Raw genomic sequence first — 17197 nt, 5'->3', positions numbered from 1 at the left:
GTATTCACATTAATCACATTTAACCTCTTTTCATAAAGAAAAACTACATACATTTGTAATCAAAACAAATACAAAGAAAAATATCACAGACATTCCCAATAGAAAAACACATTGTAAATTCCCCTTAGTCATTCATTAATTACATTAGATAATCCACACATATATTCATTCATTCATTCATCTAGAACAAATATGCACAAAATCACAAAAAAAAAACATACCTGCGGTCATAAACAATATGGCAATGAGTGTTGCGTGACATCAGATTAGCATCAAAAAAAAAAAAAAAAAAAAATAGCATCAAGTCAATACAATGTTAATGGCCTGCCGAACAGCTAGCTCACCACGTGCTGCAGCAGCTACCGAACTGCATTTAACATATAAAAGACACAATATCGCGGCTCGTAGTTCATTAAGGCTACTGCAAGACTCACTCAACATTATAGACACTCTTACACAGTGATAAGTCAACAAATAAGTGATAATAGCAACTTATATATCCGTTTTATTATCGGAGAGACCTGACGTGAACTCAAATCCAGCATTGCTCTGACTTAGGTCAACCTTGCGCGGCGTCTGATGACGTCACACACACGCACTGCACTAACCCGACACGCAGGCAGAATGAACCCAAAACGAAACTCCCAGTAATACAAAAATAAATATTTTTGGTGGAATTCATAAGTATACAAATAAACCTGCTACATTCACCCCCCCCCCCCTGAATTCCACCAAAATAACGACACCCCTGAATTCTATAATAGCACCAAAAATGCATTAACGTAAACACACTCGTACACGGACCAAATAACAATGAAATCTAATCCCAAAGTTCAGTAAAAACTGTGGGAGACGTATCAACGTCAGTAGGTGCATTTGACTGAACAAGGTCTGGGTCAGACAGAGTTGCCTTAGGTGAACTGGCCATGTCTTCATGAGCGTGAGACTCCAGTTCAGGAATACAAACTTCTCTGTCTACTGAAGCCTCAGCAGCTCGATCTGGGTCTGACAGAACCCATGAGGACGTCCGTGCCACGGAAGACTCTCGCTCTAGATTGCTCAGGCTATCCATATCTCCGCAGACACTTGTGCCCTCAACTTCTGATGAGCTGACAAAAGACTGATTCTCCAGGGTGTCTTGGATAGGAAGGAAGCTCACGTCAAGCAAAAGGTTCCTGTGCACAACCTTGCTCTGGCCAGAGGCATCACTGATCTTGTACATGTGAGTCTTGGGGTTCTGCTCCACTACCGTATATACTGCAGGTTCCCACTTGTCGGCCAATTTCTTTTTTCCTTTCTCTCCCTTGTTCGCGAGCAGCACTCTGGCTCCAACATGTAAGGAAACCCCTCTGACCTTTTTATTGTACTGATGAGCCTGCTGTTCCTGCTCTTTAGTGGCATGCTGCTGGGCGATGTTGGCTGCCTCAGACAGATAAGATAGCAGGGTCCTTGAGTAGTTGCTGAAGTCTGTCACAGTGAGGACATGCAGAACAGACTGAAAGACAACATCAACTGGGAGCCTCGGAACGTGGCCAAACATTAAGTGGAAGGGTGCATAGCTGGTTGTTTCGTGAGCAGTCGCATTGTATGCAAATGTCAGCGTCTGGATCTGCTGTGGCCATTCTTGCTTGGCTCTCAGAGGAAGACTCCATATCATGTTGCCCAGTGTGTGGTTAAAGCGCTCTGTGCCCCCGTTGTCCATTGGGTGATATGCCGTTGTATGAGACTTTGCCACCCCAGACAGCTGCAGCAACTCAGACACCAACTCACTCTCAATACTAGTGCCCTGGTCAGAGTGGATGCGCTCAGGGAACCCGTAGACACAAAAGACACTATCCCATAACTTTCTGGCCACTTGCTTGGAAGTCTGGTTCCTGCAAGGAAAGGCAAAAGCCATTTTCGTAAAAGTGGTCAGTCGCCACCAGCACATCAACAGAGTTTTTGTTCTTATCCTCTGCTGACCAAAAATCAATGCAGACCAGTTCCATGGCAGCGGAAGTTTTAATACTTTCCAAGGGGGCTCGGGCTGAGGGCTCCGGGGATTTTGCAAGTACACACCTCTCACAGCATCGCACATGCTCTCTCGTATGTCTCTCCATACTGGGCCAGAAGAAGCGCTGTCTCGCCAGATGGAGCATCCTCGCCTGTCCTTGGTGCCCTGCCAAGTCATGAACTCCCTTCAAGGCATCACCCCTCAAACTGGCTGGCAGTAGCAACTGGAATCTTTTCATCCTACTCACAGGGTCCCTCGTTTCTCGGTACAAGACACCATTCCGAATGACTAGCCTCTCCCAGTGTTTGAGTAATGCCAATGAACTGGGGCCCATACTGTGCCTTTCTCGTCTGGATGGCCGACGTCTGCGGACCACAAACGGGAGAACCGAAGATATAGTGGGATCCTGAAGCTTTTTATCTTCCATTTCCAGTGAGTGAGGGAAGGGTACACTGGCCTGCAGGTTGCAGCTGTTGGACATGTTGGCCAAGACAAAGAGCCCTGTTCTCCACACCACTCTTCCAGGAACTGTGAGAGGCTAGAGCAGCTTTGACTTCAGCTGCACTGTAGGAGCCTGCGGTGTCATTTGGTGGCTCGTGCTGTTTAACCACTTGGTGGTGTTGGACGCCCAGTCTGAATGTCTGTTGCACCTCCTCAGCCTCCGCACCTTCAGCCTCCTGCACTAGGCTACCATAGGGCTCTTGGATCAGACGCCTGCTAACTGAAGTGGTAAAGGGATCTCGACTGAGTGTGTCTGCTACAACATTTTTTGGGCTTGGGATGTATTTCAGGTCTAAGTTGTATGAAGACAGTTTGGCTACCCATCTCTGTTCGTATGCATCGAGCTTGGGCTTGGTCATGATGTGGGTCAGCGGGTTGTTGTCTGTCCACACGGTAAAGTTATGTCCCTTCAGCCAATGACTGAACTTCTCAGAGACGCTCCATTTCAGTGCCATAAACTCAAGACGATGAGCGGGATATCTTTGCTGTGACTTGCTGAGGGTCTTACTGGCAAAAGCAATGGGGCGAGCCTTGTCCTCCCCTACTGGCAATTGTGACAACACACCCCCAAGCCCGTCCAGGGATGCATCAACGGACAGGATGAAGGGTCTGGAGAAATCTGGATGGGCCAATACAGCACAGTTGAGCAGATCTGTCTTGAGCTTCTGGAAAGCTTTTTCGCATTCAGGAGTCCAATCTGCTGCAGTCAGCTTCCTGTACATACCTGCACCTCCTCCACTCCTACCACTCCTCTTCTGGCCTGCAGTCAGGGCAAACAGGGGCTTGGCAATGGCTGAGCAGCCAGGGATGAAAGACTGGTAGAAGAACACCATGCTAAGAAATGACTTCATCCTCTTTACAGATGGAGTACGACCATCCTCCTCCATCAGAGCCTTTTTTTGGCATCTTGCAGATGACATCAACCTTGGTGGGATCCATTGCAACCCCACTTTGGTCAATAATGTGACCAAGGAACCTCACTGACCTCATCAGAAGGTGGCATTTCTTGGGGCTCAGCTTGAGGTTGTTGTCTCTGAGCTTACTGAAGACCACATGGAGCCTGTTTAGTGCTTCCTCTGCAGTGGGCGCAAAGACAAATAGGTCGTCTAAGCAGCAGAGAAGGCTTGTGAAGTTAAAGCTGCCAAAGATGCTCAGCATCATACGCATGAACGATGCTGGGCTTTTACAAAGCCCCTGCGGCATCCTGTTGTACTCGTACAAACCAACAGGTGTCGTGAAGGCTGTATACTTCTTGTGGTCTTCACACATCAAAACATTATAGAAGCCTGAGGTCAGATCCATTGTACTGAAAACAGCATTACCTCCCAGTGCTGCTAGACAGTCGGCCTGATGAGGCAGTGGGTGAGCAACTTTTAAAGTCCGTGCATTCAGCCACCTGAAGTCTGTGCAGATTCTGACTTGCGGAAGATCTCCCTCTCCTCCATGTCTGAGAGCACGCGTCGTAGCTGTTGGTAATGTGCAGGAGGGACTCTCCTATATGGCATGCGAAATGGGTGATCGAATGCTGTGCACAAACTCTCTCGCCTCGCCACAATCAAGTGAGTGTCTGGAGAAGATGTTGTTATACTCTCCAACCAGTTCGACAAGACGTTTCTTCGCCCAAAAGCTAGCCTGGCATGAGTCAATGTCCAAATCGCTCAACCCCAGGTTGGACAGGCGTTCTTTGAGGTCAGCATCCGTGGCAGCTGAAACTATAACACTCTCTGGCTCCAAGCCCTTTATCTCACACTGACCTTGCTGAACATTGAAGTCCTCCACAGCAAGACACGGGAACACATCAGCGATGATGGCATCACGTCTCAATGTGATTGGCTTTGGCGAAAGGTTTGTCATCTTCAAGGGCACCCACCTGTCAGCCCACATCGCAGTAATGACACGACCCACAAGGACATTCCGTGGACTTGACCTGGAACCACATGGCTCCACAATGACTGTGCTGCCTGGAGACATCGGCACCTTGCTGGACAGCCTACCTCACACCAGGTGTTCGTGCTGTTCGTGTTCCAGTGTGACAGCATGAGGAAGCTTCAAAGGCCCGATCTTGTCTGGAACATCCTCACTCTTCCATCTTGTGGTGCAGGACAGCATATCAAGGAACTGGTCACAGTCTGACGGTACTTTCTTGCCTCCAGCTGATATGAGTCTCCAGTAATTTTCATCGCTCTTCATGGTACGTGCGAGGTGCTTGAGGACGTTTGAACCAATGATGAGCTCATCACGCTGGCCCAGCACAAGCAGAACAGGAACAGCACACTTCACTCCATGAACAAACAGTGTCAAGTCATAAACACCTTTGGGACGTGTCTGTTTTCCTCCACAACAGACAAGCACAATTCTTTCGGCTGATTCAGGCTCTTTAAGAAGGACTCCCGCCTCCTTGAGTAATGCTTCAGCCCCCTCACTCATCGTACAAGCCATGGATCCTGAGTCAATCATGCCCTTCAGCTCCACCTTGTCATTAACCACAACCTGGACGTAGAATAATTCACTGAAAGATGGCACCTCTGCAGACCCTTGAACCACGACCTGAAGACCTTCTGGTACGGCTGAACAGGCATTAACGTAAAGTAGCTCCAAGTCCTCGTCTCCAATGAGGGTTTCATGTTGATCCCCCACACTACCCCTCTCCAAGTGTGGGCTCCCTAGTTTCCCGCCGGCGGCCCTCGTCTGGCATCAGCCTGGCCTACCCGCTTCCGTCCATACTTGTCACAGTCCTTCTTCCAGTGACCAGGAGCAAAACATGCGAGACACAGGTTTTCTCTCCTGCAATGCGCGAGCGTGGAATGTCTGACATCGTCACAGACTCTACAACTCCTCCTCTGAAAGGGCATTGGAGCATATGATGGCACTTGTGCAGGGGCTTGGACATTCTGACGCACCACCAAGTGATCTAGAAGACTGATCAGTGCATTCATGCTATTCACACCAACAGCTGCGGCAGTGGCTGTAGTGGCGTGACTGGACTGGGGAGCTTGAAAGAATGCTGGTGACTGTGCATGTTGTGAAACAGGTAGGCGTCAATGCGTTCCTGGACCTCACTCGTGGTCCATTCCTCGGCCGCCTTGAAGCTGAGTCTGTTAGAGAATATGGGGTCTGGGCAAAACTTGATAAACATCATGCATACCTCCCGTCCCGGATCTTCAACATTTTTTCTCTGTCTCTTTAGGCACTCGTCAACGATATCAATGGCCTTATTCAACCTGATCCAGTAGTCCATCACCCCTTCGTCTCGCAGTGGCCTGGTGTTGTAAAAGTCAGCCATTGGCATAGATGAGTAGGTCAACTCACTAAAGTGTTGTTTCAGTATGTCAAAGACAAAGTCGGGAGTAGCGTGAGTGGAGTGATGTCGTAGGGTAACCCGTACTACATCTCTAGCCTTCCCCCTTAGCTTAGCTAGTATCTCCTGTAGCTGCTGGTGTACTGGAACATTACTCTTACGAAAATATGCCCCTACCATTTCCACCCACTCCCGGACAGAACACTTATCACTGCTATCACCCCTATAAATAGGAGGCTCTTTAGCATCAGATTGCATTACTAGCCTAACACCGGACAAATTAAACTCCATCGGTTGCTGTACCGGCTCTGAACCCCCCTTTTTTTACTGAGGTGTCGTGTGCTGTTACATCCCTATTACGTTGCAGCTGGTCTGCAATAGACTGGCCAATTTGGCTGGCTAACTCTGTAATAAGGGCTCTTACATCATCACTAGAGTCTGATTTGGTACGCTGCTCACTTGGGGAAAGACTGGGGGAAAACTGGACACGACTGGAACACGCCCTGGGCGTTCTCAACCCTCCCACATCAGGCGACTGAACCTCGTCCTCGAATAACCTCCCCCTCCCAAACCCCACAGTAGCATACACATCCTGATCAGAAACACCCATACCCACTGGTGTATTTACTGAGTCCATTGTGCAACACTTGGGTGAAACAATGCAGTCCCCACTGCGATCGAAGTGGCGTCGATACTCAAAGAATCCAGAAGGTCACGGCACCAATGTAACCCGTCTTGTCTGTCTGCGTTGTGTTCTGGGTTGTTCTCAAGTAGACACAGGGGCACTGGCTGTCACAATGTGGTTTACTATCTGCGGTCATAAACAATATGGCAATGAGTGTTGCGTGACATCAGATTAGCATCAAAAAAAAAAAAAATAGCATCACATCAATACAATGTTAATGGCCTGCCGAGCAGCTAGCTCACCACGTGCTGCAGCAGCTACCGAACTGCATTTAACATATAAAAGACACAATATCGCGGCTCGTAGTTCATTAAGACTACTGCAAGATTCACTCATCATTATAGACACTCTTACACAGTGATAAGTCAACAAATAAGTGATAATAGCAACTTATATATCAGTTTTATTATCGGAGAGACCTGACGTGAACTCACCTCAGTCAAATCCAGCATTGCTCTGACTGAGGTCAACCTTGCGCGGCGTCTGATGACGTCACACACACGCACTGCACTAACCCGACACGCAGGCAGAATGAACTCAAAACGAAACTCCCAGTAATACAAAAATAAATATTTTGGACAGAGCATAAGTGTAAGTGTCTAAGGCACACACACAGTTCCACTGAATGATACATGTGTTTTAACAATGCTGATGAACCGAATGTATGAAGGAAACTGTTAAAATAACCACAGCATTAACAACGAGCTTGAAATAAGGGCGGGAGGTTTATCTGATAATCAGATGCATGGAAGTAGAGTTTGCTGCTTTAGCAAACAGACATCTGGCGTGTTTTCTCTCAGAAACATCATTCGCTGATGGAGAGGAAAAGTTAAATAGCTACTACAGCATATTATTCTGTGAATATGAAATTAATTTTCACACTGAAAGAGAATTGATGTCGCTCTTATAGCATACCTGTCAAGTATCCCGTTTTGGCCGGGAAAGTCACGTATTTTACCCTTCTTTCCCGCCGTCCTCCCGTATTAGTGTTTTCCCGTAAGTCTCCCGTATTTGTATTATTATTTTTTTTTTTACCTGCGTTATTAATAAAATAATAATAATAATAAAAACATTCCCAATCTGAGCTCTGTCACTAGTCTCGCGATAACTCCCACCTGTAGTAGCCTGTCGCGAGGGGTGTGTGAGGTCAGATGACATGAGTTATAACGTGGGAAAAACAACAACAACAGGAAGGCCAAGATGGCGCCATTCCAAGCAGACATGCTGCGTTCTTAATCCTCAGACATCATCGTGATTTACATGCAATAAGTGAGGAAAATTAAATTTCTCTTCTTATTCGGCTAATGATATCATGGATTAACATTAACTTTGTTTGAAAATTCGGTCATATGGGCAAACGCAAAGCGAAACATAACTTTGAAACGAGCATGGAGAAAAATGGAAATATCGCTCCATCCCAACTCTTCGCATCATGTCCCGATGAGGCAATGCTGACAGATTTGTCCAATGTTTCTACTGAATCCGTCGAATCAGAGAAAGTCTTAGCAACTCCTCTACCTTGTACTCCAGCTAAAAGCCCAGCTGCAAAAAAAGGAAAGATTACTTCTCCTGATTCTGACCTTAATAAGGTTATGGCCGCTATCCAGTCTCTCTCGGCAAAATGTGAAGTTATTTTCGAAAAGGTTTCTTCTATGGAGACAACGGTGAGAAACACTGATCATGCCATGGCTTTCATGAATGAAACTGTTGAAAAATTACTTAAAGATACCGCTAACCACAACGGGAGAATTGTTGCGCTGGAAAAGAAGACCATAGATCTGAGAGAGGAAAACAAACAACTCAAACTTCAACTACTGGAGGCGAATAGCTATCGACGAAGATGGGGGCTGAGACTGCAGGGGATGAAGGAGGAAGATCAACAGGAAAACACTCGGGATCTGGTGATCAACATCCTTGGCAAGATCTCTCCGAAAATTGCTGGAAAGCTACCGGAGGTGGTGGATTCCGTGCACAGAATTGGAAAGAGGAAAGACGGTAACAATGCGAGAAGCATAATCATTCAATTCAGCATGCGTCACTATCGTGATATCGTATGGAGAGATGCAAAAGGCTCCAAGTTTCTGGAGGACGCCCATCTCCGTCTAAAAGAAGATTTGTCACCTGATGAAAGAGCGGTTCGGGCCAAAGCTTGGCCCTTGGTTCAGAAAGCCAGAGAAGAAGGCAAAAGAGCGTCATTCATAGGTGCCTTTGCTTACATTGAAGGTAAAAGGGTTAATGTTGACGTTTAGTTTACACTGAGTGACAATGGACACAAACTGATAGTTGTTTGAAGTTCATTAGACATTTCATAATCCCTAACAACTCAAAATGTGATTGTTGTAATATTTGTTGACATCTTGTTGCATGTAAGATCCCGATGGGTCTATTTATTTCTTTGTTACGAGAAACTTAACCTTATTTGGGAGGTCCTTTTCTCTCTTATTTTTATTTATTTATTTTTTTCCCTCATTGTTCTTTCTGTTGGATGACAGCTTTTAATTTTGGGAGATTAGATCTTATTTCTCTTAATGTTAGAGGACTAAGGGATATCGATAAAAGGAAGGCACTTTTTCTTTTCGTTAAACAAAGGGAGGCTCAAATTATTTTGTTTCAGGAAACTCACTCTTGCGATAATGATATAAAGTTTTGGAAGTCACAGTGGGGTGATTCTGCTTTTTTTTGTCATGGAACAAACCATTCTGCAGGGGTCGCTATTTTCCTCAATAAATTGAAAGGTGATATAGTGGAGATAATTTATTCTGGTGAAGGGAGATGGATTATAATAATATTAAATATTGACAATACGAAATTTATCATTTGCAATGTTTACGGTCATAACAAAAACATCTTAAATGTATCTATGTTTAAAAAACTTACTTTGATACTTATAAATCTAAAAAGTAAACACACAGATGCTTATTTATTGATAGGAGGAGACTTTAACGAAGCCCCAAATGACTCTGTGGATAGATACCCCTCAAAGAACAGTACATCTAAGGTTTTTGAGTTGCTTTGTGATGACTTACAGGTCACTGATGTTTGGCGCTTTTTACATCCTCATGATAAGGAATATACCTGGACAAATAATGCTCTTACTCATAAATCTCGAATTGATTTTTGGCTCCTTTCTACTAATGCAGTTCATTTTGTTTTGGATACTTTGATTACTTATGCTCCTTTATCTGATCACAAATTAATCTTAATTTCTTTAATTGGCAATACAAATAGTTGTAAAAGAATTCGTGGGTATTGGAAATTTAATAATAAGTTACTTTCAGATAAAAAATTTGTAGATTGTGTTAAAAAAACTGCTTCTATTCTGGAGGATGAATCTATGAGCCATATCCAAAGATGGGAATTTTTCAAATTTAAAGTTAGACAACTGGCAATGCGTAGAGGTAAAGAACTTAAAAGGGTAAATTCCCAAAGATGTCAAGTTCTTCTTAATGATCTTGAAAAGTTATTGTCTAAAGAATATCTTAGCACAGAAGAGGAAACTTATTTATCTGATTTGCGAAATGAAATAGATGATCTTTACCTTGATTTAGCCAAAGGTGCCTTTATAAGATCCAGGGCTAAATGGTTGGAAATGGGTGAGAAAAATACGAGCTATTTCTTTTCTTTGGAAAAAAGAAATATAAAAAGAAACTCTGTAACGGCTTTAAGAATTGATAGTAATATTAACAAAAACCCCTCTGAAATAAATAATTATGTTTATTCTTTTTTTAATAAATTATATAGTTCAAATTATAATGTAAATTATGTGAATTCCTTTCTTCAAAAAATTAAATATTACATTCCAGTAATTTCAAATGAGTTTAAAACGATTTGTGAAAAGGACCTTACTGTAACCGAACTTACTAACGCAATGAAGTCTATGAAGAATGGCAAATCCCCTGGCTCAGATGGCCTAACCATTGAGTTTTATGCACACTTTTGGGAAACTATCAAGATGCCACTACTTAGAATGTACAAAGATTGTATTATTAATGAAGAATTAAGTACTTCTATGAAACAAGGGCTCATCACCCTAATACCAAAACCAGATAAAGATCTTCTCTCACTTGACAATTGGAGGCCAATCACATTACTAAATTTAGATTATAAAATTATGTCATTAGTTTTTGCCAGAAGACTAAAAACTGGTTTGTCTGAAATAATTAATGAAACACAAACAGGTTTTATGCCTAAACGACATATAAGCTGTAATATAAGACTAATTTTAGATCTCATAGATTATTCACATCATATTAATTCGGATGCAATCATATTATTTCTAGACTTCTACAAAGCGTTCGACACTATTGAACATAAATTTCTTTTCTTGACATTAGAGTTGTTTGGCTTTGGTGATAACTTTATCAAATTTGTTAAAATGATATATAAGGACATCAATAGCTCGGTTCTTTTACAATTTGATACTTCTAATAGATTTCCTATTAGCAGGGGAGTGAGGCAAGGTTGTGGAATCTCTCCTTTTTTGTTTGTTTTAGTTGTGGAACTACTCTCTTTGAGTATTCGCAATAATCCTGATATTAAAGGGGTGTCCATTTTTGGCCGTGAGATAAAAATTTCACAACTTGCGGATGATACAACCCTGTTTTTAGAGGATACAAATCAGGTTGGTAAGGCTCTTGAAACAATTAATGCATTTTCAGAGGCTTCTGGTCTAACTTTAAATATTCCTAAATGCGAAATTCTTTGTTTATATGACTCTCTTGAAACTTCTGTGAATAATATACCCATTAAAGATAATGTTAAATATCTTGGTATTCATATCTCAAAAAAAATATCTCTTCGACAAGATTTGAATTTTCTTCCTAAAATAAAAAAAGCTAAAACAATATTTAACAATTGGCTTCAAAGAGATTTATCTTTTCTTGGTAGAGTTCTTTTAATAAAAGCTGAAGGTCTAGCTCGTTTTATATATCCATCTTTTTCATTATTTGTCCATGAAAATACCTGTAAACAGATTAATTGCTTATTATTTAAGTTTTTTTGGAAAAACAAACATCAGTATCTGAAGAAACAGGTTTTATGTGGTATAAAAGCTGAGGGAGGTTTTGAAATGCTTGATTTTTTCGATGTTAATAATACTTTCAAATTGAATTGGGTAAAGAGTTGTGTCAATTTTCCAGAGTCTATTTGGTATTTTATCCCACACAATATCTTTAAAAAGGTGGGTGGGTTTAATTTTTTGCTCACCTGTAATTTCTCTCCTTCTAAGCTCCCTATAAAACTTTCTAAATTCCACGAACAGGCGCTGTTGGCATGGAAACTTTGCTTCGTCCACAATTTTTCCCCACATAAAGTAAAGCTATGGAATAATGAAACTATTCTTGCAAAGAACAAGTCAATTTTTTTTAATAATTGGCATGAAAAGGGAATTGATTATCTTTGTGATTTGTTAGACCCACAAGGGAATTTTTATTCTTATAATGATTTCATGTCTAAACATAATTTCCCTGTCATTCATAAGGAATTTCTTACAATGGTAAAAGCTATACCAAATGGTCTTGTTCATCTAATGAAATGTCATTTATCATTTGAAGAGATTGTAAAGAGTGAACAGAAATTTCTGATTGAAGACAAGAGTATTTACGACCCAAAATGTAGTAATAAAATTATAAGAAATGTGTTTCAGTCAAGAAAACGAATTACCCCGAGGGGGAAATTTTTTTGGAATTCTCTGATAGAAAATATTAATTGGAAAAAAGCATGGCTCTTGCCTTACAAATTTTGTATCCCCAACAAGGTGAAAGAACTACACTTAAGAATTTTGCATAATATATATCCCACTAATGAAATCACATCTAAATTTGGTAATGTTAATTTGAAGTGTAATTTCTGTAAAAGCAATACTGAGTCAATTGATCATCTTTTCTTTAATTGTTCCCTTGTTAATCAATTTTGGATGGAATTGTCAAAATTCCTTGTTTCAAAACTAAAATTAGATATTGATTTTGAAATGAGAGATGTAATTTGTTATTTTTCTCACTGTAATCATAAAATAGAATATATTGGAAACATATTTATTCTATTGGCAAAATACTTTATTCTTAAATGCAAGTTTGCTCTAAGAGAACCCAAATTAAATAATTTTCTATGTGACTTCAACTACTTAATTAAGACACTGAAAATAATTAAAAACAAAAAAAGTGTAAAACTTTTGAAACTGTATGATGCTTTGTTGAGTGAAATGTAATTTGATGTAATACCCCCCCCCCCTTTTCATTGTTTTCAATATTTAATATATTTACTGTCTTCCTTCGTTTTTTTTTTTTTTTTTTTTTTTTACTGTCATCCACTGTCATTTCATTGTTGTAATTGTTCAATTTTATTTGTATGTGTTGTTTGATTGTTCATCAGCAAATAAAAAAAAAAAAAAAAAAAAAAAAAAAAAAGAAAAACAACAACAACAAAAGAAAAAACAGAGAAGGATGATGGATGCTACAATAGAGAGTGAAGGCACACCTGCCAAAACCCATGTGTAAATACCGTGATAAATGGGACAGCGAATTTACTTTTTTAAAGAATGCAAAGTCTGCAACAAATTGGTACAACAACTCACTAAAAGAGTAAAAGAAAAGTTATGTGAAATGAAAAGAAAAACTGTTAAAGAAAAGCAATATGAAATGAAAAGAATGTGTGGAATTAAAATAAAATGTAAATGTAAAGACAAGCAATGTTAAATTAACAGAAAATATGCAAATAAGCCTTTAAATAAATGCTCTTCATATATACCCTTTTGTGTTTTAATTTGGGCTATAACACCTGTCTTAAAATGTAAGGGATACTGGAGCTTTGTTGGGGTGGTGGGACTGCTCGCAATGGGCGCTGGAAAATTTCCCTTATTTTCAAATCCAAAACTTGACAGGTATGTCTTATAGACGTGCCAGGCTTTATCTGCAGCTAAACTGAATAAAAGGAGAATGAACTGATGAAACGTAAAAAAAAAACACAATAAATGAATAAAATGTATTAATGATGCAGTGCTAATTGACATATCATTTATTACAGTACATAAACTATAAAGTATATTTTCTACCTTATTCTGTGCAGAAAATCGAAATAATTGCTAATTAAATGTAGTATATAAAACAATCATAAAATTGCCATTAGGAAAAAATAAATATAGATTACAAATGATTGATAATGGTCCAGCAGTGTATTTTATTTCTTACACCTAATTAAAAGTAATAAAAAAGAAGTGAATTCCTTGTAAAAAATAAAAATAAATAAATAAACAAATAAATAAAATTATTATAATTATGATAATAAATACATACATAAAATGATTGTATTTGACATTTCTGTCACTTCTGAAATGAAGTTATGCCCCTAGTGTGACAAAATTTTAGCCTATGCATAATACTCTTAAAGCTCTTTTTTTGAATCTTAGCTTACATACATTTTTACGTTGCGCCATATCATCATTAAACTAACGTTTTTTTTTTTTTTCTATTGTTCTCTAACCATAAAGGTTGCTGTAATTTGCCCCCTTGATTAAGAATTTAATGAATTTAAGGGAAGCATTTAAATAATCATGTGAATTCACTTAAAGAATGCAGAATCGAATCGTTGTAATCGAATCAAATTAATTGTGAATCGAATCGAATTGAATCATTCTAAATTTGCAAAAATCCTTCTTGAATCGAATCGAAAAACTATGAATCGTGAATCGAATCGAATTGCTGCCTACCCAAAGATTCACAGCTCTACCCATGCACACAGTCTGATTTTAACTCTTTATTAGAAAACATGGACATCTATTCAAAACAATCGCATAGTAAGCAAACCTAAAACAAATTTATGAAGCAAACAATGTCTATGTTTTTTTAAAGCTCTATTGTAAACAATTACATCAGCTCAGAGTGCATGTAATGTATTTTTGACTGTCAGAAACCCCCTCTGCAGGACATAAAGTGAACAACATGCTTTTTTTTGGATAATTGCTCAGAGCTGATGTTTGTAAAAGTAGACTTTACCCTAAATAGATTCCAATGATTTTTAGCAAAGTATAAAAGTCCAACACAAGTGGGTCTACATTTAAAAGTAACTATTTCATAAGTTGAAGATTCTGTGAACTGTTACAGATTGAGGTGGTAGCAGCTCAAAGGCGGAAATTCTGAACTCATCACAATTATATAAAAAAAAATGATTGAATAGTTTTTTTTTCTTCTCACAAAAGATACATGACAGAAATGTTTCAATGTAAAATTAGCAATACATTTTGAAAAAGCCATGAAAGCACACTTTTTTTTCATAAATTAAAAATGATTTAGAAAATTTTGATACACAATGTGACAGAATATTGGTGGATTGCAGCTAAAATACAGTATATAGAACTTAAACACTTAAACTCTGCAGGCCACTTAAAACGCTGCTTTGAGGCAGTGGGTGTGGTTTAAATGATTCAGTCCATCCCTGTTTTATTGGATTGTCCTCCACATCATCATAGTCTGTTATTAGAAAACAAGGGCAAATTCATGTGTCAGCAATGCATGCTTTAAAAAGTATAATGAACACAATGTTTGCAGTCCATTTAAATTAGCTATTGTGACATCAGAAATTGTTAGAATAAGAGAAACTGATAAAGCTTGCATAAACCAAAATGATTCAGTAGCAAAAAGTGTTAATAACATACCAATGTCACTCATATATTCCCTGACATTCTTAACATCATCATACTCCTCCTGAACACCTTCTGAAATAAATGTGGCTACTATTAATAACATAAAAAAAAAAAAAAAAAAAAAAAAAAAAAAGCTGTTCTCATGTAGAAGTGTATAATTCAAAATATAGACCTGCTTTATCATTGCAGAACTGTGGTACAATGATGACATCGTCATAGTCTCCTGGTATGTCATCTACATCAAAAGTATAAAAATAAGTAAGTATACAAAATAAGTGTACAAAATAAGTATAATATATATATGTGTGTGTGTGTGTTTGTGTAGGCTAAACCTATAGGCTAACCAAGACTTGTCATTTGCACTTCTATATTGTTGCTCTTTTGTTAGTTTTGATTGCTTCTGTTGTCCTCATTTGTAAGTCAATTTGGATAAAAGCATCTGCTAAATGACTAAATATAAATATATCTGTTCAGCATTGATATCATCATCATCATCATCATCATAATTCTCTGGTGTGATTTGTTGCTCTACTAACTAAATTATTTAACAGGAATATAAACAAACACATTTATAGGCCAAATTGGAAAATAAATAAAGTGAAACCCTGCGATCAGTTAAAGTCACTGACCTGATGGACTTTTAAAGGTGGTGTCATTATAGTAGTCAGTTTTAACTTCTACGACAGATTCTGCTTTGAAAAGGAACATATATACATATATTATTATTATTATTATTATTATTATTATTGATATTATTATTATTGATAATAATAATAATACCTTATCTAATTTATGTACTGAATGATTTATAGAATGGAAACTCTGCTAAGATGGATGTTTTGAATTAATTTATATATATATATATATATATATATATATATTAATACACATACACATACTTTTCTTTATGTAAAGGATAACATTATTATATTTCAGTCCTCTAACCTGAAAGAAGCTCATCAGCATCTTCATATCCAGACTGATGTTCAGTAGAAACAACACTTCCTGTTATTAAGTAATAGGACAATCAGAAACAAGTTTGCAATCACAATCATCCCTCATCCCATTAAACACCCCCCTCTCCCCACCCCATATCCTTTAGCTCACTTAACACGAACCATATAATTTCATTACAGGTGACACAAACGAGGTCCCACAAATAAATTATTGTGATTTACTCCACTCACCCTCTGAATAAAAAGATTACCATATGGATATCCACAATTTTGACACAGTGACACTTACTCACCCCTCTGAGTGAAGAGATTGAATCTATTTGTGGGTCTGTGCTGAATCTCCTCATAAACGGCCTCAGACGCCATCCCGTGTCTCCTCTTAGAGGTAGCTGTGAAGACAGACAAACCTGCTGTCAGTTCACAACACATGACTGATCACACACTGAATAAGACACAATATGACAGTCTCTGGATCTCTCCTACCTCTCCTCATCACTCTGTTCTGCTGAATCAGTATAAGCAGTGGCACTAAGAGCAGTAAGAGCACAACTCCCAGAACAATCACAAGCACTGGGGAAGACACTGGTGGAGGAGTTTGTGGAGGAGAGACTGATGTTGAGTGCACAGGAGGAGAAATTGGAGGAGAAGCTGATGCTGTTGTGGCAGGAGTAGTGGACACTGACACATCTGACAAAACAGACACAAACAGATTCAAAATCACAAATACATAAAATAATCTAAAAATTAATATTATTCCTCAGTGTTTGTAGTGACCTGCACAGGTGAGTCCAGCGTGCTCTTTGTAGGAGCAGTCAGTGTGGTTATTCAGGGAGAGAGGACAGTCCCACAGGTGAATCTCATTCCCTCTGCACTCGACTTTGTTCATCCACACAACACCTTCACCAGCACCAAAGACTGAATTCCCATCAGCCCTCAGTGCTGCTCCACAACCCAGCTGACTGCAGACCACCTGAGCATCGCTGATGTCCCACTGATCATCACAGACTGAGCCCCACACAGCGTTATGATACACCTCCAGCCTCCCAGAGCACCGGCCGTCCCCTCCACTCAGTCTGAGAGGAACATGATCTAAAACACATCCACATCAGCACTGACCAGCTTCAGCACA

The 17197-nt window shown here is 39.6% G+C and overlaps 1 protein-coding gene across 1 annotated transcript in view; it reads right to left on the bottom strand.

Annotated features, from left to right (window-relative positions):
• Positions 1-14804: 14804 nt before the first annotated feature.
• LOC113048056 (scavenger receptor cysteine-rich type 1 protein M130-like) overlaps positions 14805-17197 on the bottom strand; it is a 44219-nt gene continuing 41826 nt past the window's right edge. The window contains exons 2-8 of the mRNA XM_026209564.1: positions 16552-16755; positions 16362-16457; positions 16058-16117; positions 15742-15801; positions 15285-15347; positions 15125-15184; positions 14805-14939 (exon numbers count right to left, since the gene is read on the bottom strand). Coding sequence (XP_026065349.1) covers positions 14827-14939; positions 15125-15184; positions 15285-15347; positions 15742-15801; positions 16058-16117; positions 16362-16457; positions 16552-16755 — 656 coding nt within the window. The 3' untranslated portion in view covers positions 14805-14826. The remainder of the gene's footprint in view (positions 14940-15124; positions 15185-15284; positions 15348-15741; positions 15802-16057; positions 16118-16361; positions 16458-16551; positions 16756-17197) is intronic.

This window comes from Carassius auratus, chromosome 29, assembly GCF_003368295.1.
Source record: "Carassius auratus strain Wakin chromosome 29, ASM336829v1, whole genome shotgun sequence".
NCBI lineage: Eukaryota > Metazoa > Chordata > Actinopteri > Cypriniformes > Cyprinidae > Carassius > Carassius auratus.
The sequence above is the reverse complement of the archived record's forward strand: the minus strand, read 5'-3'. Positions and strand labels throughout refer to the sequence as shown.